Source organism: Rhipicephalus sanguineus, chromosome 4 (assembly GCF_013339695.2).
Source record: "Rhipicephalus sanguineus isolate Rsan-2018 chromosome 4, BIME_Rsan_1.4, whole genome shotgun sequence".
NCBI lineage: Eukaryota > Metazoa > Arthropoda > Arachnida > Ixodida > Ixodidae > Rhipicephalus > Rhipicephalus sanguineus.
The window spans coordinates 19,587,048-19,608,715 of NC_051179.1; the positions used below are offsets into that span (position 1 = coordinate 19,587,048).

Below are 21,668 nucleotides of genomic sequence, written 5' to 3' on the forward strand. Positions count from 1 at the left end.
TTCATTCGCTAGCGCTGTTTCAGAATTGCGATGGCAGTTTCATCGGCAAAATTCACGAAGTTATTTCCAGGAATTAGCCTTAAAGGGGTAGTGACACCATTTTTCGAAGGCAAGTTCATTCTGCCACACAGATCTCCTGTATACAGATGGCTCTGAGCAATTGTGAAGCTCAGCAAATGCTGGTAGGATATTTTATTTTGATATTAAAGTCAATTTTCCCATGGTGCACCTACCGACATCGACACTATCTTGACGTCAGGCTACAGCACTAATCCTGGTGACTTCACGCAGCAATCTGGCTAGTTGTGATGATGTCAGGTACCAACACTTCCACAATGGCCGCTTGTGTCACCAACGAAGCCACGGTGCGAAGCGGGCGTGGAAACGTCACAATATCTTGCGCGAGCACGTGACGAGAAGCTCATACCGTGTTGTGACGTCAGGGTACAGTAGGAATCGAAACAAGCTTTTAAAAACATACTGGAATTCCTTTCTCAGGGTGCACTCACGCTTGGTCCGTCACTTGGTCCGTCATTTGACGCAAGAAAACAACAAATAAATATTTTGGTGTAATACCCGTTTAGGCTTCCAAGATTTCTGTTCTCGGGGTTAAAAGAACTGATTTGATGAATCTGACTTTTGTTCTGAACCTGCACATGGTTATGTGAAGGGAGCAGGCTTCAAGTGTGGTGTTCTTAGAAGTGAACATAATTATGTTCGTCAATATCTGTCATCGGAACGTAAAAGCTACATATCGATGGTGCAAGTTCGCACGGTTGATTCGCATTGTGTAACAAAACTTAAGGTTACAATTAAGCCGTTTGTGGTATCCCGACAGGTACAATTTTCTGGTCCAGCGTGCAGCATTAGTGCAGCTATGCGCCTGTTCGGGTCTTCGACAACAAGCTTTAAGTTGATGGTGCGTGGAAATATGCGAGCACTTATTTTCTGTATTCTTTCTTTCTTTCTTTCTTTCTTTCTTTCTTTCTTTCTTTCTTTCTTTCTTTCTGTCTTCTTTCTTTCTTTCTTTCTTTCTTTCTTTCTTTCCTTTCTTTCTTTCTTTTTCTTCTTTCTTTCTTTCTTCTTTCTTTCTCTTTCTTTCGGCATTGGAACTTACTGACGGAGAAAAATCCACAACGAATTCCTTCTTACTTATTGAAATCTATAGCTACAGTTGGAACTAATTGTACAGCCGACAGAAATCATGACATGCCGAATGTCCATATGGTCTTATTCAACCTCTCTGCTCACCGCCTAACGCAGCGTAGCGGAGACGAAAAACGCATCGATTTCCGTGACTCTTTCAACGCCAAAATGTTGTTACTGTCCTCCGTCGGGCGCCAGGGGGGAACTTTTGCATGCTTAGTGAGATAAAAAATAAAACCACGTAATTAGGCAGAGGCGTAAACTACGTCCCGAAATGTATTTCTTGAAGACGCAAGAGTGTCGCTATCGCCCCTGCTCCAAGTGCACATGCACTTCATGCGAGAGAAATAAACCACGAAACACGTTTTCGTGTCTTTTTAATTCTCGTGACACTTTTTTGCAGCCCTATCGGCCAATGTCGGCAAATGCGGGCTGATGAGTGATAGCTAGATAGCGCCCTCTGGCCAGTGCACGGTGTCCAGTTCGTTCACTTACGAAGGCGGCAGCGAACTTAGCAGAAACCGTGACTGGCTGCCAAATTTTCACCGGAAGCCCTCGACAAATTTGTTCCTGTCTGGTCTCTCTAGTCCGCTCTGCAGCTTGCAGTCTATTTCTGCGGAGGAGGAGTAAAAATAGCAGCAAAAAAGTGAGGAAGGTAGGGTGACAGACGTTGGCTGTGCAACAAGGCGCTCCCGCTAGACAGCACGATATTTATTGCTTTCGAAGCCACTCAAGCCGGAAAGCGTGCCTGCTTCGACCTGCTCGGCCTGTAATGGCACCGGCTTTGCCTTATGGCACTGTGCAGCTTCAGTCTAATTTACGATCTTGTCAGCGGACTGTAGTTCTAACTTACCGCAAACGTAAAGATTAAGGAGAGCATACGTTGCTGGGGCACAACTAGCGCAGCAAATGCTTGTAGCGGTCTAGCGGAGGGTGAATGATGTTTCGAGTTGAAGACAGCTGCGAACGTGAACACCAGCCTCACAGCGGTGGCTGGGGCTGCACAAACTACACACCGGTAGCCTCGCACGTCGTGAGCGTCAAAAACCTTGCTGGCGTCAAATATGGCAGTAAATACGAATGATTAAACGCGTCGAAGAATCGTCGTACCGACATTCCTGGCTAAACGTTTTACATTTCATGCAAGTGCATCTGTTGCCTGAATGGTAATAATAAAATGACTAGGTCGGTAAAAAATATCTGAGAATAGACTTCCAGATGAAGTTAGCGCCTCACTCCGTATCGTTTTCCAGCAAAGTATCCTCAATTATTCCACACAGCAAGCAGAAAGCTGTTCAAAGAGCACCGCACACCTGACCCTATATCAACGTCTCGGCTATCGCTCTTGCCTACAAATTTTCATACTTTATTTTTAATTGTGAGACTTGCTTGTCATTGCCCGATTGCGTTCGCTGATTACATGTTCGCTGCGACGATTGTCAAGTGGCTGTTCTTACGGGTCAATCTATCGCACAAACTGTTTTGTGATTGCAAGTCCATATATCTGCGATAAAGGCTTCATAAGCGAACGCCCACTTCAGCACACGTGCGCACATCACATGAACGAAAGCTCAAGCCACGCGCCTACATTCGGAAGCAATGAAGCTGCAGAGATTAGTTCTGGGAAGAGATAAAAACAAGGGACTATCTTAGAGTTATGGGACTCGTCGAAGCGCCATGTCATGCACGAGATGCCAGCCTGTCCAACTGCAGGGAAAATTCAACAGGGATATAGTCATAATGCTACGCCTACGCACGTCACGTCTTCAAGCGGGCACTACCAAACGGTGGAGAGTCCTCAAGACAGGAGGAGGAGGAACAGTAAAAGAGAAAGAGAGAAAGATATTGAGGTTAGCCAATGCCTAGACCGACTGGCTACCCTGTGCTGGAGTAAGTGGGAAAACGGAGTTCGATGACAGAAGAAGGCGGGACATCCTCTCGAGGTCCACTTGTCTGAAACACACAGTCCAGTTGCCCTCAGAGAGCACAGCAGTGCGTTCAACACCGCTTTTTTTACGTGTACCGCTATCTGGGATAGCTTAACTGCTGATATGTATGCATCTTGTTTTCAAGTATCACAACGTTAGTATCTGCGTTCAGTGATGGAGCGCTGGTTTGGAAAACAAAAGTCACATGTTCTCTTATACATTTGATAAAGACTACTCGAAGGTGATAGCCACATTTTTTTTCTCAGTTTATTGTATTGATCCCCCTCCACCCCCCGATAGCTTTCTGCACCCAACGTGAATTTGCGCTGCCTCCGGGATCGGAGGCATTGGAATTTTATGCACCTCACGTAGTATTGCAGTGCCTCCGGGATCAGCCCACTTTTAAGCGACGATGTCACATGGTGTCATGATGAGTGACCTCACAAATCCTGGCGACCTGAGAAGTTACGTTGTGACGTCATCACATGATTCTCTTGCGTCACTCTTCGAGTTGATGAAGCACGGCATGTTAATGCCGATGTTATTACTAAACCGATTCGACTATGAGCAAAGAGCGGTTTTCAGAGACGAAGTAACCCTTCGACGGCCACCCTGCAACCTTATTATAGACGCTCTTGGATGGACAAGGGAACACTTGACTTCTTGAGACTGTTCCGCTATGTTTTCTCTGTTTCTCGCTAGGTGGTCATATAAATAAGAGGCCACTTTGCTCACGCTGCATGCCTTTTAACCTTCATCGCTTGGCCGACGCTTCCCAAAATGTATCAACACGGTGGCTCGATCCACCGCAATTTTTTTTTCGTAGTTGAAACATTTTTAATGATTGAACATTGAAGCTCTACAGTTACACGTAAAGGTGGTAGAGAAGAGGCAATATGGCATCCAAATTGCGGAGTCATCTTATAAATTATTGAAGTAATAAATAACTTCAATAAAATTGACCTATATAATATTAATATTAAACTGAGAGTCCCTCTAGGTAATGTTAAGGAGAGCACACGCGAAAGCCTATGCTCTAATGTGGCACTCATTAAATTACTTTGATGTTTTCAGTCTATTTTTGTTTTCCCCACTCCCTAGCCGCCGAAGTGCTAAGAGGTTACGGTGCTCGACTATACTGACCCGAAAGGCGCGGGTTCGTTCCCGACCGCGACGGTCGCATTTTATGGAGGAGAAATGCCGGAGGCTCGTGTACCGTGCGATGTCAGTGCACGTTAAAGAACCAAACATGATTGAAATCATATCGGAGTCTTCCACCTGCGGCGTCTCTCATAGTCACGGCAGCGCCCTCGTGCCCCTCATGACGCCACCCCAGGTCGACACGACAAGATTCCCTCCACGTTGTCTCTAAAGCGATGACGTCCTTTTGAGCTTAGAGGTGTGACACTTTATTTTGCCAGAGTTGCATAACGATACTGACCCCCATTTCATTGCTCAGTGGATACATCCGCTTAAGAAGGCGCGCTGGGTTGTATAGATATATTGTACGTCGCGTTTTATCGGTCTGCGAACGTGGCGATAGTGCGCCCCTGTGATAAAACTCGAGGGTTCTCAGAGTTCATTTTCACACGGGCATGAACTCTCTTGCTTTTAAGAGCGGGCTGATTGTTTTGTGCAGGACGGTAAGTTGGATGATATGTGTCTTGCCCTTCCTTGGGTGCTCTAGGTCTGACAATCAGTAGTGAATATTTCTTTACAATCTCAGCGCCCGATCAGTGTAATGATTATATAACTGGTACCATGCAACGGAAATCGTTGGGAAGTTGACCATTAGTGAAAAGCACTGAGGTACCTTTATTGACCTTTATGGTAATATCGAGTGGAACAATGAAGGAACAATGATCATAAAATCTGTGTTTACTGCCACCCCCCCCCCCCCTTTAACGGAAGCTTTACTGTATGTCACTAACTTTAAAGTATTTCGACAACCCATTTACGGATTTCTTGCCCGAGGTGAGCGACTGGCCTGTGTCGAGCGGGGTAACGTTGCAATTTATGGCTCCATTATTCTACAGGCCAACAGTTGTAGATACAATTCTATCGGCTATACAGCTACAAGGCCCTTGAGTGTTGTTCCACTATAGAGTACAAAATGTGTATCGGTTCACTGCCTTGGAGGTAGCCGCGAAGTCCATATATTGTTTATTTTTTAACACGTATTGTTTGTACGTACACTGCTCCACCTGTACATGCATTTGTTGACGTTTTGTATTTATACACGTCATAGTGGCTAACAGCGCGACAGACAGCGACGAAAGCCAAAGAAAACGGACGCGACACTTTGCCTTTCGTCTGCGTCTGTCACGGTGTTAGCCGCTATGAAGCTACACCAACACGTCCAGTGTTCCATCTTACTGGACTTAGACACGTATTGTTATGTGATGGCAATAAGGAACACGGACCTAGTCAAGCCGATTTGTGGCTTTGTGCCTGTGTCCCTGTCATCTGTACCCTGTATCAATACGCAATAAGTTCACGCTCGAATGCAAGTTCAACAGAAATACCCGCTTCCAGCAATGAGGCAGGCTGCAATAATCCCGGACTGGTTGCTTTGTGCATCCCGCAAGCAAGACAAGGCTTCTTGCGGAGAATATACAGCAAGTGATGATGGGTGCATCACTTGCTATATATTTGGTCCCGCCGCGGCAGGGATCGAACCCGCGTCTTTCAGATCAGCAGCCGAGCACTGTGACCACTGCGTCACCACGGCGGCTCAAGTTCAGTGTATACCTGTATACGGGCCTTTGTTCGTAAAGCGCATAGAGTAGAAAGGTAGCGCACACGAGGCTAAAGAAGAAAAAAATTGGCCGCGTATCTGCGTGCTTCGCTGCAAATGTCGTCTAAAGAAGATAGAAGAGGCGCTGCGTGAGATATGGACGCCATCTGGCAATACGTCGGGAAACATGAGTGCTGCGTTGCGGGCTGGTAGTCCCGGCGCAGCAGCAGTCGAAGACTGGCGGTGACCAACGCCACCGGCGGGGACGCCAGCCAGCCCGAACACGCGGTTTGGCGCGAAGCGCTGAAGCAGAAGAAACGTCTGCACTCAACGAGTACTCTCCACACACTCTTTTATTTACACGTCGCCTGGGTAAAACAGGAATGCCAGAGCGGCGCCCCATGGCATTTGTACAGTGCAATACAGAACCGAAACCGAAACACAACAATGAGCTTGTGCAGACGGCATGAAGGAAGGCAAGTTTCAGCGCAGTCGCATTTTCAGCGCAGCTCAAGGAACTAGGGTCTTTAGAATTACGTATGTATGCATTTTCTATTAAAGGAACACACCACCTAATACTTACCTAGTGATGTTGCGCCTCAGATATGCGTAATGTTTGCTTTTTGATCGACAATGTACACAAGTATGAACCTAGTCAGCCGTTCAAGATGGCTGGCCCTTAGGCAAGTGGTTCAACTTTGGCCGAGTGGCTGAATCAAGTGACATGTCGACAAACAGAAAGACCGAAAGACAGACCAAAATTTCTCCGTTTAAGTATCCCAAGAAAGACTATCGTCTTTAAAAACCTAAGAGGATGCTGTGTCCGTACGGAGTCCATAAACCGACAACGTCCCCTCGAGCTCGGTGATATAAAATTTTATTCTGTCAGATTTTTGTAACCGTCCCGTTTTCATTGCTCAATATACGCAGACACTTCTGAAGTTGCCCTGGACGACAGATCTATTGTCTTTCGCGTTTTATGTCCCCGTGTACACGCAGAGATAGCTATCCGTATGTGATAAAACTCGCACATTTTGAGAGCTCCTTTTAGTTCTGTTCTGTTCTGTTTTAACTAATTTGCTGTGGAGCGGTTGATGTTTATATCACCTCGGCTACTCCATTTATATAAGTTCTGCAGCACGAAAAAAAAAAAGTGGTTACCGAAAACCAAAAATTAACAAGTAAAGAAAAAACATATAGCAAGCTGAAACAAATAAAGAAAATAACATGGCAATGGACAGTTCGCCTGCAGCAGTTCACTTTGCACGGAACGTTCACACGCACACATTTCTGTCCAAGTAATACCCACAAAATACGGGCTAACACATCACATTGTATATAGCTACACATAGCTGCTGACCACAAGCCCCTATCTAGTCTAGTGCCCACTAAGAAGTATTTTGGTAAGATGTTCGCCTTCTGTTAAGGCAGGTAGCGCAAAGAGACACGGACACAAGCGAAGAATAAGTGCACAGGACAAGCGCCAAAGTGGTTACCGAAAACCAAAAATTTATTCTTCGCTTGTGTCCGTGTCTCTTTGCGCTACCTGCCTTAACATGAGTTCCCACAAACTAGCCCAGTTATCCGTTCTTGTTCGCCTTCTGCTGAAGATGGTTTCCAGGCCACGGTCCAAATAATTTTTGTAATGTGCGCGGGCATCTGTGCAAACTAGCTAGGTTTTCCCTCTAACTTTATTCTTTTTTTCGCGTACTTTACGCATTCCAGAAGAATGTGACCAACATTCTCATTTTCATGACCACAGCAGCGCTCAGAAAAGTGCAGCAAACTGTTTGTGTTTGCTACTTCCAGTAGAAGCCTGTGAAATAATGTCTCTATGTGTCGTGGGAGATCTGGCGCTATAATTTTCTACTTGGGCAGAAATCTTATTCGGTTTACAGTACGGTTTGATTGCTTGGTACCCCCCGCACTGTCACCCTGTTGCTCATATACCGGTCGTCATGGAGCAGCCAGAAATTCTCGGAACCGTTCAATGCACCCCAGCGAAGATTACCACAACTTTGTGTTGAGCTCGCATCTGACAGTTCGAAGTCGATACCGTATCTCTCTTATGGGATAAGGCCTTCGGTTATCTTAACAGTATTATGAGGCGAAACGCGCAAGTGAATTTTCTAGAACTTTCTAGCACAGGGGGTCTGAAATAGAAGGGTCTTCCTTTCATTATATTGTATCTAACGTTGTCGAAAGCTAGAAGCTTACTGCGGAAGTTTGTGGCCCCTCGCGGGCAGAGTAAACATTTTTCTTTTTTTTTTTCATGTTAACTATAGGGTAACACGCCAACGCCAGTATACGCAAGGACAAAAGTTGGAGATAAACTCCACTATCTTCAGCCACCGTGGTATCTGTATGCCTCCATTTTACCTTTGTCTGCTGGCGTTGAAGTGTTAAACAAATTCGTATAGCAACAAGCAGCAATGCTACAGTTAATTTTTTTATCAGGACTGAAAACCAGCGTGAGCAACGGTAAAACGCTGAAATACAGTTTTGCTTACTGATGTATGTTTTCTTGAACTCAATGATCAACAAAAGGATACTCCTTCGTTATTTGGGCAATCGATCTTTTTAACGATCAGCTTAATGCCTCTTCATTTGATCCATCTTTCAACGTCAACATTTTTCTTTTTCTTTTTTAAGAGGGCGGGGGGTAAAACTTTGACGGAAGCACCCGCCTCGGTGATCTAGCGGTTATGGCGCTCGACTACTGACCCGAAGGCCGCAGGGTCGAATCCTTGCCGCTGCGGCCGCGTTTAGACGGAGGCGAAATGCCAGAGACCCGGGCACGTTAAAGAAACCCGGGTGGTCGAAATTTCCGGATCCCTCCGCTACGGCGTCTCTCATAATAATGTCGTGGTTTTGGGACATAAAACCGAACAATTATTATTACAGTTAGATGGAAGCGCGAAGCTAACTGTTTTGTTTTTCGATAAACTTCGTCGACCCTTTATAAAAAAATGTATTCCTCCTCTTCCTCAATAAAATGATATAGATTTTTAACAACCTCGCGTTTTGGTGAAGATTTGCTGCGCGCCACTGCACTTCCCAACAACCTGTTTCCGAATGCTTTGTGCGAGTGGGCAGGGTGATTTGCGCATGTCAAGCGCGTGTCAGACAGTTGCGACCCAGCTGTTTACAGCGTCGTTATAATGTGTCCCACAGATACCGTTCTCTTAGCAGTATAAGAGGCGCGTGGCCTCCGTATACGACGTGTGACATGTGATCGTCATGCTATTGCGCCTACAGACCCGTATTACCAGTCCACGCTCGTTATGGTCGGCCACGAGCACGCGGCGCGCGCAATGTCGTCGTCGGAGGCAGATTAGGGCTATTGCGAAACCGTAACGGCTTCATTGATAAAGCTCCGTGGGACCGCGAATTTCCCGTCTAGACGCGGACGTCGTACAAAGCTCCTGGCAATAGTGTTAGGAGCGTTTCGGGTTTGCACCGTCGGTTACAACCTAAGAAACATGTAAGCTCCGCCCACGCAACCGCGGCGTGCCTGCCCTTCTCTGGTGAAAGACAGTCGTGCTAGCTGGTTTCCGCTCGAACCGTAAGTACTTTTTGTCAGTTAATGTAAATAGTACGAACATTCAGAGTTAAAGGTTCGTCGTTACTACCTAAAATATTACGTTTGGCTGAGCAGCGATGCCAGGATCCCTGACGAAATTTACTAGGACGTTCAAGTTTCCCGCCTAACACCAGTGACACAAGCGTGTGTCTGTATGGTAACGTGAACAATCTGAAACGCCCGGGAAGTGCTTGACGTCACAAAAATAAGCAAACGCTATTGGTTGGAGCACTTATGCAAATTCTACGTGGGAGCGACAGCGATGACTCTGGGCGGAGCTGACGTTTTTTTTCATAGGTTGTAACTTGTAATCGACTATAATCTAGCTGCTGTTGGTTCGCCAAGTTGATCTTGCGCAATTTTTCTGGCGTGTATTTAGTTTCGTCCTCGCGTACCCTGCTTCGACTAACGTTCTAGAAAATCGATAACTATACATCGCCTGTTCAGAAATCCTCCATCGATGCGTAAAGACATCCTCTGTCAAAATAAGCTTAAGCGAAATGGAATTAAGAGTCTAGTGTTCGACGAAGTGTTCACACACCTCCAACAACCCAAGTTGTCCAAGGTAAGCTCAACCGAGCATATCTCTGGTAACACAGATCTATCCACTCCGAAAGCAATGCACTTCGAACAGCACAGAGATCCACGGAAAAAATCGCGTAGATACAATACAGTTATTCGTAAGACACTTTGTATGCGACAACCTAACCGTAGCGGAGGCCAGTACTGTTTTTCATTGTCAAAATGAAACTCACCGTATTATTAAATACCTACGCATTGTATCGTATCGGAGTTATAGCCCTTGAACGACCCACTAGTAATTCTATTTTGAAAGCTATTTCGGTATTTCAAGCTTAAGTAGGCGCATACTAACAGGGATTTTCGCGGCATGTCTTGAAAGCCTTATAACATTTCCGTAGCGCTATCATGCGTCGTCGTACTAACACAATCTTATCAGAGGGAATCCCCGAAACGCACCGTTTCGCATCGATGTCAGATGCAGCGAAAGAACTGCGCAATTTTAAGACGGCGCCCCCTCAGCTTGGAAACACGTGTAGTTCGTATCTTCTGAGTGCTTCTGCAATGATGAATACAGATATAGGCAATGGCTTGGAATACTGAGGAAGGAAAGCATCTCAGGAATTAAAAAAGAACAGGAAAAAATAAAGCAGGAAAATACGACCATTCCCGACGTGCTTACTGGTTGCTCGTCATGATAATACAAGGTATATATAAATAGGGTTAGAAAGTGCGTGAAAAAAAAGAAGACCACGGTCGTATGTGTGTGAGGAAGAGAGAGATAGAGCGAGAGATGAATAAATATTTATTTGCAGGAAGGAAATGAAGTCGACTTAATCCTATAAGCTGCGCTGGTTTGCTGCCATGCACATGGTGTACGGGGACCGGCAAGAAAGGGAGAAAAGACAGAACAATGAGAGCTGAGCAAAACTGTATCAGATTGTTAAACAACTCGAAAATTTAAGCGAAGGAAATAAAGATTTCCTCTGCCTTTGGTCAACAAGTAATTTTGTGTAAAGGCATCGCATCTCTGTTTCTGCATTTTTGGAGTTATCGATTGAAGTGCTCTTTAATTTATCTTGCAGAGTGTTTTACTGCCGCCCTTCTTCTGCTCGTTTGATTTTAAGCGATGGCTAGCTGTACGCGACAAAATAACTTATAGTAGCAACAGTCTATGTTTTTATTAATATTGTAAATAACAATGAAACGACAAGTATTGACAATCACGAAGTTTTTCGCACATTGAACAGTTCTTCAACCTATTGTTTTCTTTCCCTCGTAATTAAGTGTTGCAGCTGTAGTGACTCTTTCTTACACCAAAGAGTACATCGTAACGTCAGCTTTGAGGCATTTCGTGTCGTCATTAAGTCCGATAAGCAGAGAGAACATCGACGTAATTGCTCCTGGGTTTCGACAAGGTGTGGCACCGACATGTCGCATGTACTCTCTCGTTTGACTTGTCCATCCTGCTTTCTTTCCTTTTCTTTCTTTCTTTTTTGCTTTCTTGATGCGTTACTTGTTTAATCACTTCCGCTGTCTTTTCTTTTTTCTCTGCCGGTTATGCATGCGTATGAAACCACGTGAGTGCAAAAAAAGATTATGCAATACAAAAATAACGACGAGGCAGTGGGTATTGCCGCCGCAATTACGACTACCGGGCGGAGTAGTAATCTGTCAAGGAAGTCCCAGCGTGCCGAGGGCAACCGCCTCGCTCGCTTCTACCTGTACACGCCAACGTCGATCGCGCAGACACGTGACCGGAATGCGCACACAGGACCAGTCTTCAATAGTGGCTCGCCTTGCCATCGGCAAAGCCGTTTGCCCTGGAAGAAGCCCATTTCCCCACATTTACGCGCGATTTTACGCGTTCACACTGCGGTCGTCGCGGAAGCTGGCAGCTATACGACTAACCCGTTACCCGCAGTCACAGTATCACCGGTATTACTTGTACCGTGCGTAGTAAGAATGCCCGAATGTGAATTGTGCAGCGTATATAGTGCGCGCTTGTCAATTTTGACCCTGGTGGATGAAGTATCGAGTTAGGCCTCGCGCTTCTGTGTGCAAAACGGGCTCAGACAGTCGTAATCTGTCTTTTTTGACGTGCGAAGGGTTGAGGACGGAGGGAAGTGCCTCACGCTTTGACGTCATCTCTTGCGGGGACTTGAAGCGAGAAGTACGACGTGTGTCTTGCCGACTCGTGAAACAATTCGCCTTAAAAGGCACCGTCGGCAACGTTTGCTGCCGACTACACAGAACCGTTTCCCATGTTCTCCAACGTGCAGCGTCGCCTGCGCATCGGGCAGCCGTGGTACAGCCCAGCGAACCAGCGTGATGACGCCGAGCAGACGGATGCAAGTGGTCTAGGGGGCGAGTGCCTGAGGCTCTCCGCGACTACGCCGGCGCAGATCGTTAGCCCTCGAGACCACCCCCTCGGCGACGTTGAGGCTGACGAGGATATCGAAACAGCACATCGAAGATCGTCCCGTGAGACGCCGCCACCATCCGACGTCGTCATGGCGGGTAAAAGTGGACACCGCCTGACGGCTACCAAGCGCGTTCTCTGGTTCCTGCGCTGCCACTGGCGGCGAATCCTGGCACTCCTGGCACCCGTGCTGCTCTCCCCCCTGCTCATACTTCACGATTCAAAAGTAAGATCGTTCGAGCGTTCAGTTCGCGGCGCGCGTAAACGTATTACAATGTGTTTCACGGGTATTCGACGTTGGGATCGTTTCCCGATGCCGGGTAGCTGTAGAGCAAAGAAAAAATAAAATGTGGATTAAGACGAAGAAAAACTTGACCTGAAGGCTGTGTGTCATGTCCTGTCAAAAAGAGTTAGATACGTGTTTGCGTTCAGTAGGATTACAATAATAATTAATAATTATTTATGAAGTGTTACTTGCCAAAACCATGATATGATTATGAGGAACGCCGTCGTGGACTGCTCATTAATTTTGACCACCGGGGTTTCTCTAACGTGTACAGTACTGACGGATTGAAATGTGACAGTGGATGCGCGTGACCGCTGCTGCAAGGAGCGCCGGTGGGAGCAAGCTGTTGCATTGTGGTATAGCGCGAGGACGACAGTATTCTCGGTACATGATGACTGCTTCCGGTCACCAATGAGCTCTTCTCTTGTTCATCGTAGCGTTAGCGGTGCACTGCAATCTTGGCGCGCTTGTATATACTGACGCAAGTGATTCAGCTGTGCGCGCCGTCATTTGCAGCACGCCAATTTGCAGTTCGCGTCGCCGGCGCTACGGTGAACCACAAACAGCTCATTGGCGAATGGAAGCAGACACCATGCGCTGGAACACTCTCGCCCTCGCGCTACGTACCACAATGAAGCAGCTTGCTTTCACCGGCGTCAACGGGTGGCGCTCCTATAGTACCAGCAGCCACGCGCTCCCACTGTCGCATTTCGTACACTGTCGTCCTTTATGAAAGGGAACACGCGAGCGCGTGGCCTGCGCTCTGCGGCGGCTGCCTAGAGCACCATCGACCGACAGCTAAAGAAAGCACGTCTGCATTTGGCGGCATCGCCCGTTACGACACCGGAGTGGGAGTGTAATATAGCAGCGCTTGTCCACCGGCCATGACTCGTTATTTCGTTTGCCAACAGTTGACGCCAAAAGCGGACATGCTTTCTTGGGCTGTCGGTCGATGGTGCTGTAGGCAGCCTCCACAGAGCGCAGGCCACGCGCTCGCGTGTTCCTTTTCATAAGGATTACAGTGTACACGGGTGTTCTTGCATTTCACGACCATCGACATGCGGCCGCCGTAGCCTGGAATCGAACCACGCCCTTGTTCGTCGTTTACAACTATTCGGCTGGTAAATACGTAGAGGCGATAATGTGTAGCATGCGCGATGTAATCATTCAGCGCTTGCTTTAGCTGCCGTCTTTTTCCGCACTCACCTCTGTATTCCTCAACTAGATGTTGTTCCCAGTGGTCTCAAAACTTTTCTTTTCCTTAAGTGTAGGGAGATTGTGAAGTCCTATTGGTCCGTTTTCTCTGGCATACGTAATGGCAACTACTGCTGTCTTCCCTTTGCAGGAGACGCGATGTGCTTACGTCATCCTTCTTATGGCCGTCTATTGGATGTTCGAAGTGGTGCACCTGTCCGTGACGTCACTGCTTCCCGTCTGCCTGTTTCCTTTGTTCGGTATCCTGGACACCGCAAGCACAACGGCACCATACATGAAGGTATATGGGAGCAGTGTACAGTCAGTCTAAATGCTGTCAAGATGTGATAATTTATAAAAGCTCCGACGTCTTGACTTTGTTTCGAGAGCCACTAGAACGCCTTTCCTACCGGTCTTCAGCCCGCAAGGTTGTGATGACTGTTTTGGGCTTCTTGAGACTTTTGTGATTACCATTGACGATGTGTTGCCACTTCCGCGCGTGCGAGTATTCACAACGTCATTCATTTCCCTGTCGTTTTCTTTTATCTTTGCGTTCACCTTTTCTCTTCCCAGCGTCACAAACCACAAGCTCTCCTAATTATTATTCCTGCCTTCTCCATCTCTTATTTTTTCTTTTATCTTTCTCCTCCTTGAGCCTGTGAATCTCACTGTTACTTGTGTTTCTCCTTTCTCCTTCCCAAGTACAGGGTAGCAAACCGGAGACTTCCTCTGGTTAACCTCCCTGTCTATCCTTTATCTCTCTCTTTCTCTGTTACTTGTGAATATACAAATTCCCTGTGCTTGTGCGTTCCGAGGAGACATTTAACGTGTTAATTATTGAATTTAACGTAGCGTGCCGCCTTATCGTAGTTTGTGATGTAGAGCAAGTGTTCTGCCAAACCGCAGTAGAACTCTGTTGTATCATAAAGCTTACTTTAGCTGCCAAAATAACGGACACATGTTGATTCTGCACAGCAAAGTACAAATTGATAAACTGTTACAAGAAACTTTGTTCCGGTGTGGTTGTGTCCTCGGCACATGCAGCTGCATCTGATCCACCGAGCCTACCGACGGGCACAGTATATACAGACGTATACTTTCGTAAAAGGAGGCACCTATATGGTTTATATCAACAACGCAGGAAATCTGTTCCTTAAGAACTGAACATTATGGCAGAACAGCGCAAACTACCGGGCAGTGAAACACACGGGACACAACGCTCTCTATCAACTGGCTTTTTATTGAAAAGGCAGAGCATATATGGCAAGAGCCAGGGGCGTAGCCAAGGGGGGGTTGGGGGGGGGTTGAACCCCCCCCCCCCCGAAATTTTTCAGTTTTGCTTGCGTATATATATACGCACACATACAAACGCACGCACGAAGGTACATAAGGTATGGTTGAACCCCCCCCCCCCCCCGAAAAAAATTTCTGGCTACGCCCCTGGCAAGAGCACAATAAAAAATGGGGCGCAAACGCTATCATGTGAGTCGGCTGGCCGGCAAAACTATCAATTTCGATAAAGGTTAACAATTTACACAGTGCAGTGAAAATCAGCTTTCATGAAATGCTGTTAGAGGCGATGGCTGGGGCTAATTGCTTCATGCCGACTTCTTGGATATGCGCTGTTTTTAAAGATTAACGACGAAGAAGACGCAGACGTGCAGACGAAGAAGACGCAGATGTCCACCTCTGTGTCTGATTCTTCTTCGCTGTTAAAGACGAAAAAAAAAAAACGGCAAGACAGGACCAGAACTAAGCGGTCGGTACAGAGATAAATCTTGAGACAGTAACACCATAAAAGCCAACAAACAAGGAAAGCAAAACTAAATATTCGGCAGATCCCACGTACCGTGGGAGTCGATGTTATGCCGGGTAGGTGACTGTGGCGTAACTTTTTTTACTGAGCGACACGTTACAAAATGACGCTAAAGATATGTTTAAATTTTATACGCACACATATATATGTTGAAGAGCAGCATATGTGTCCCGAGAACGCACGCACGTTTCACGAACCCGTGTGCATGTGTGCAAGAAGTTCTTGACAGTTCTTGTACAAGGGCATCATCACCGTGATCAGTGAGCACCAGCAGCTGGTCATGACTTGTTATAGGATCCGGTCGTGATCGTGGTGACGAGGGGTCCATGTGTAGTGAAGTATGTGGTATAGTAGAGCTGTTAGAATTCTAGGATGCCTCGGTTCCTACACCTACACCCGTTCATTACGTCACATTTTAGCATAAAAAAGCGACCCACGGCTCTTGCCTGCTTAGTGTGAACAAGGAACCCGTATGGGTCCTGAAACGTCTCTGTGTTTTTCACCTTGACTTGGTCAGTGACCGCATCTACATCCTCATGCCTCGGTCATTTCGTCGACAAATCGGCTGTCGACAGAGCCGGCGACAAGTAGGAACCTGAAGCCACCCTTCGCGTTGGTGAGGTATAGGCCGTCGAGGCTGGTAGGCCTGGATAGTGCTACGTGGACCAACATCAGTGGATGGTGTTTGTCGTATTCGTAGACTACCTAAGCGTATGGGGCCTACGTAGCCTAGTCTACAAAGCAGCTGTCAATCAATCTGGCATCATCCTCGGTCAGCATGAGGCCATCGCCCAGCCTCGTAAGAAATGAAGTGGACACTGCGTCGTTCTTGCGGACTAACTGCAATTTACGGTGCGGTGATGTGGATATCATATGTAACTTTCGTTAATGTATTCCTCCGGGGTCGAGGAATGCCTCAATATAGCTTGCTGAATCATATGAATACAAACGTAATGTTTATTAGACTGCTATAAAAGCGGAGCCAACACTGGAACTACAGACGTTAATCTGATATGACGCCTGTATCGTAGGAGTACACATCGCAGGAGTATCATGTAGTGTTTATTGCTTTCTTGTAAACTTAGATAGCAAGCACCACAACCACAATTGACGTTGCACCGTTATTACGCCTGCGTAGGCTGTTTTTCCAAACCAGTTTATAGACCTGGCATGGCTCAGTGGTAGAAAACCTGATTGCCACGCAGAATGCTTGGGTTCGATTCCTGCAGGGATGCTAATTTTCATTCATTCCATTCGTTGAGTCAACGCTGCCATTGTTGGTTTTCCTAACGCTCTAGCATTTCAGTTACCAATGTCCGTTCTCGCCGTTCCTGGGTAGATATAAACTGTCAATCACCTCTGGCGCATACCCGTACACCGCGGCCCGTGGTAAACGGGTATGTGCCACACGTGTCTAGTGGAAAGGGTTTGACGACGTACGCGACAGGATTTTAACGTTATTCATGTCGTGACCCGGCAATCATATTCGTCAAATCATCTTACCCTCCCATGCAAATTTTGGTCTTCACCAAGTTAAGGAGGCGATCATGAGAGCACCCAGACGTAGGCGGCTAGATAGATAGATAGATAGATAGATAGATAGATAGATAGATAGATAGATAGAAACGCTCAAAGTGCCAGAGGTTCGCTAAGAAATGCTTCGCATTTAAAAATCTCACACAACATAGGTTTGTAAGCAGGTGGCAACAAAGCTATAAACTGCAACCAAGAACAGCGGAACAAACACAAAAGCGTGTGTTTCACTGTTCCAAGTAGTTTGCGCTGTTCTGCTATAATGTTCATGAGCCGACTAGCCCACCCATAGGCGTGCGCCCAGGGGATGGGGGGGCAGAGGGGGCGGCCGCCCCTCCTAGTCAACTTAGAGGGGGGGGGCGAAATCTGCGCCATACATTGACTCCCCCTAGTCACTTAAAAGGAGGGGGACGCAAAATCTACCTCGCGCATTGACTTAGTAGGGGGGGGGGCGCAGCGATGAACCTTCGCCCCCCCTGATGGGGAACCCTGCGCACGCCTATGAGCCCACTGAGAACCCTTGTGCTTAACAACATGGGCTGCCCGCTGTGTATGAAATCTTTGGTCTACGGGGTAATTTTGATGTCATTTGCAGGATGCCATCATGATGTACTTGGCAGGCATGATCATCGCAGCTGCTGTTGAAAACTGCAATCTTCATTATAGGATCGCGCTCCGCATTCTGCTCATCATCGGCACCAAAACTATCTGGTGAGGACGCTGCGATAATCGTGACCGCTGATTTCTTTACATAATCTACAAGCGTTTATTCATATGAAAGTGAACGAAAGATATCATGTCGCTCTATAATGGCGGTGGCCACTCCCGTTAAGGTAATGTAAGGAGAATAAGGGGGAAAAAACACAGAAGAATAAACGACATGTCCGGGAAACATAAAGCAGAGTTAGCTAATGAGAGTAAATGATGTCCGAGCACAATTTGGCACCCTGAATATATAGAGACAAACAACGCGAGTTCCAACGTGTTTACGCTAGCGCACCGGCACACGAGGCCGCAATGTGGGTCAAAAGGTACAGGTGTACAGATAAGAATAATATGTAGGCTGAATAATATACGCGTAATGTCACAACTGTCACACTAAACGTACGAAAATAAATATGGCTTGCATATTAGACAGCGAAACGGATTGGGCTTGCAAAACCACGGGCAAGGGCTACGGCGTCTGGTAGACATCGCCTGGTAGGCGGTACAGTACTAGTGCCGGGTGCGGCGCCTCACAGACGTTTAACGCTACTGAGTCTCCAAAACTGTAGTGCCAAGTATGCCATATACTAAGTCACGACCACTACATCACTACCTAATTTTATGTAGCGGCCGCAGTGAACTTGTTCACAGTACTGTCACGGCCGCTCCTTGTATAGGGTTGCCACCTTATCACTAGAAAAAAAACCGGCTCCTAAGGAATGCCGAAGGGGTTACTTATGCAGGTGGTTTAATTTAATGCTGAAAAAATAAAGACGCCATGTTAAGTCTGTGACAGGCAATTTCGCCTATTGTAACACTGTTCACTTAGTCAGAAGTCAACCTAATGTACTTGCAAAAAGAAAATGAATAGAGCTAACCAGCTATTCTGTTGGCATCAAAATAAATGCCGCCTACATATATGCCTTCCATTTGGGACGTACAGCCCCAGCAATTATTATTAGTAGAAGACGTTCACGGCTAGGAGCCAGCTCTCGTTCTCAGGTTGAGATATCCAGCCTTTCGTAATAGACATTGACATAATTTTCGCTGCTTCGAAAGAGCAGAATTTACGCTCATGATGCAAACACGTAATCACTGATGTTCATTTTTCGCTTCGGTTAAATAATCGGTATAACTGGAGGGACCAATTACTTCGCGTTTTTTATGGGTACAAGATAAAACCAGTGGCGTAGCCGGGGGGGGGGGGGGCACACCGGACCCGTGCCCCCCCCCTCCATATTTTTTTTTTGCCATGGTACACAGAGCACAAAATGACACTCGACCACGTCTGCCTGCCCGGACCCCACTTCAGATCAAGGTGGTGCCCCCCCCCCCCCCCCACAGAAAAAAAATTTCTTTCTGCCTACGCCCCTGGATAGAAATTTGTTGAAAATTGCGCGAGAGTTTTGGTGACTGACGAAAAATATGTGGTATCTTCGAAGTTGCTGAATTTAGGCTTATAAAATGCAAAAAATAAATAAATAAAATAAATAATCGTGATACGATGCCCAAAAAAACTGGTCAATGATGACCGGTCTTAGGTGCGGATCGGCAACCGGCCGGGCCGGTCTAAAACTGGGCAGGTGGCAACCCTATGCAGCGGCCGTGGTACCGTATACGTTACGCAAATTTAGGCCTTAGAGTATATATAGTAGCATTTTTTCCAAACACACAAACGACGATTTAAGCGTGGTAAACGCAAAGCCCATTGTTGTATTGTGATAATGAAGTTCCATTAACGGATTGTTCGAGAAACTTATGGAGGCGAAAGCCATGGATGCCTCATCAAACGCGAAAAGTGACCGTCGGCGATGGCGGCGTCAGCACGAGTGGTGCAAAAAAAAAAAAAACATGGCCGATCTCTCTGTCATAGGAATCTATATAACACGAAAGTGAAACGTGTCTTCACGGACGTAGTTGAGCCTTTTGTGCATTCTTTCGCCCCAAGCGCGAAGGAATCAATGCCACGGCAACAAATTGCTCGAAACTTGCAACGCGCTGCTCAATCAGAAAGGGCGCACGGAACGCATACATACACAGGATGAGCGCGAATTGTCACAGTTGTAACTTATTTCTGTGTGAACAGCGCGCTCATTTCGTAAAAGCGGCCGCTGCAGTGAGCGAAGTGACCTTCGTGCTCTCAACGCAAACTTGCGGTGAGGGCACAAGACGTACACACCACTGCCATCAAGAGATAAGCCCGCGCACAAGCGACCACGCCCTGTAGAGGCGCTCGCTCATCCGCGTGGGGCGACGAGCTTTAAAGCGCGCTCTTCGAGCCCTTCGCGCCATCTCTCTAGTGATAACGAAAACACGCTGATGTACCACCGATCTCCGAGTACCACCACCGGCAAATGGTGTGTATAAATAGCTAGCCGTTAGCATGACAAAGAACGTGCCGTTTGTGGCTGAGTCCTTTCGCGCCCCGCGCTGCGGAGCGAGAGGTCGTAAGTTCGACTCCCGGTGACGGAACTTTTTCTTCTGGTTTTTTTCTTTGCCAACTGTTAGTTAGTCTCTATATTTTACAACGTCATATCCGTGACGGAAATACGTCACGGATATGACGTCGGGGTCCACCACATGAGTGGAGCCGTGGTGGACCCCGACATAAAATACTTTCGTGCTTTCGTGTTAAAAAAAACCCATCATGTCATGACGACACCATATGACGTCATCATGACGCCACAGGTCGCCAAAATTTGTGACGTCGCTATGACGCTTCATGATGACGTCATCAATCGATTGTGCAGAAAACCATGGCTTCCCCCTCCCAGTCGTCATAGGCAAATGCATAAGGGGCAGTGTGACTTTTTAATAATTAAGTTATTGCCATAGTAATGAAATTATGGCTCAGACAAGTTTTCAGTGTTTGTCTTTTACAAATGTACTCTTCAAGGAGAGAAATAAAGGGGAGCCATTTGTTCGACGTCTTTTATTTACTTAGTTTATTTATTTAAACAACTCTGCTCGCCTATTACATGCCGTGATCTCGTAATAGAGCACAAGTTTACGTTGCGCAGGTTGTGGGAAACTATCAAAGATCAGAAAGAAATCACAACTTCGCGTGACCATTAAAAAAAACGTCCTCTTGGCGTGCAAGGGTGCACTCGCGCTTAGCACTACCCTTTCTAGGCTCTTGAGGGTTTGACCTTTCATTTCATGCAAAAAAAACGACAACTGAAAAATTTCCTGTCAGTACCCCTTTAAGACTGGTAGAGAAAGGGTAGCGACGGGGAGAGGGTGAAGTTGGGTAGAGAGGAGGAGAGCGAAGGCGAAGCTATGGCAAAAGCGGAGCAGGTGGTGGGAAGAGGAGAAAGCAGGAGCGTAATTGGCTGTGCCAGTGAAAGGAATGGACCAATGGTAGCGCGCGCTCGAGCACACGTGGTGCTCGTGAGAGAGGAGGAAGCGCACACTGAGCGTTGGCGAAAGCGGAGGAAAGGCGCGCTGATGCCACCAGCTCCGCTGTTTAATCAGCCTTTGCGCCGTTAAGTCAAATGAAGCTTCGCATATTTTGTTTCTTTTTGTGCTCGCTGCAGGCTTCTGCTGGGCTTCATGCTCACCGCGATGTTCCTGTCCATGTGGCTGAGCAACATGGCGACCACGCTCATGGTTCTACCCATCGTCGACGCCGTCGTCAACGAAATCTGCAAGAAAAGCTCCGAAGAAAGTCTCAGGAATGGTTAGTAATATAAACTCCGTTCGCATATACGTCAACACTTGGAAAATTTGTTTAATGCTCACTTGGTTATCACTTGAGCAGCCTCTTTAAAAATCGGTTAACATCGTTATTTTTCTTGAG

General features: G+C 46.8%; 1 protein-coding gene across 1 annotated transcript in view; it reads left to right on the top strand.

Moving 5' to 3' along the window:
* The window catches only part of LOC119389232 (uncharacterized), an 85,485-nt gene that overhangs the window by 42,778 nt on the left and 21,039 nt on the right, over nt 1–21,668 (top strand). Inside the window, exons 14-17 of the mRNA XM_049415062.1 lie at nt 12,133–12,561; nt 13,967–14,116; nt 17,760–17,875; nt 21,406–21,548. Of these exons, the coding sequence (XP_049271019.1) occupies nt 12,133–12,561; nt 13,967–14,116; nt 17,760–17,875; nt 21,406–21,548 (838 nt within the window). The remainder of the gene's footprint in view (nt 1–12,132; nt 12,562–13,966; nt 14,117–17,759; nt 17,876–21,405; nt 21,549–21,668) is intronic.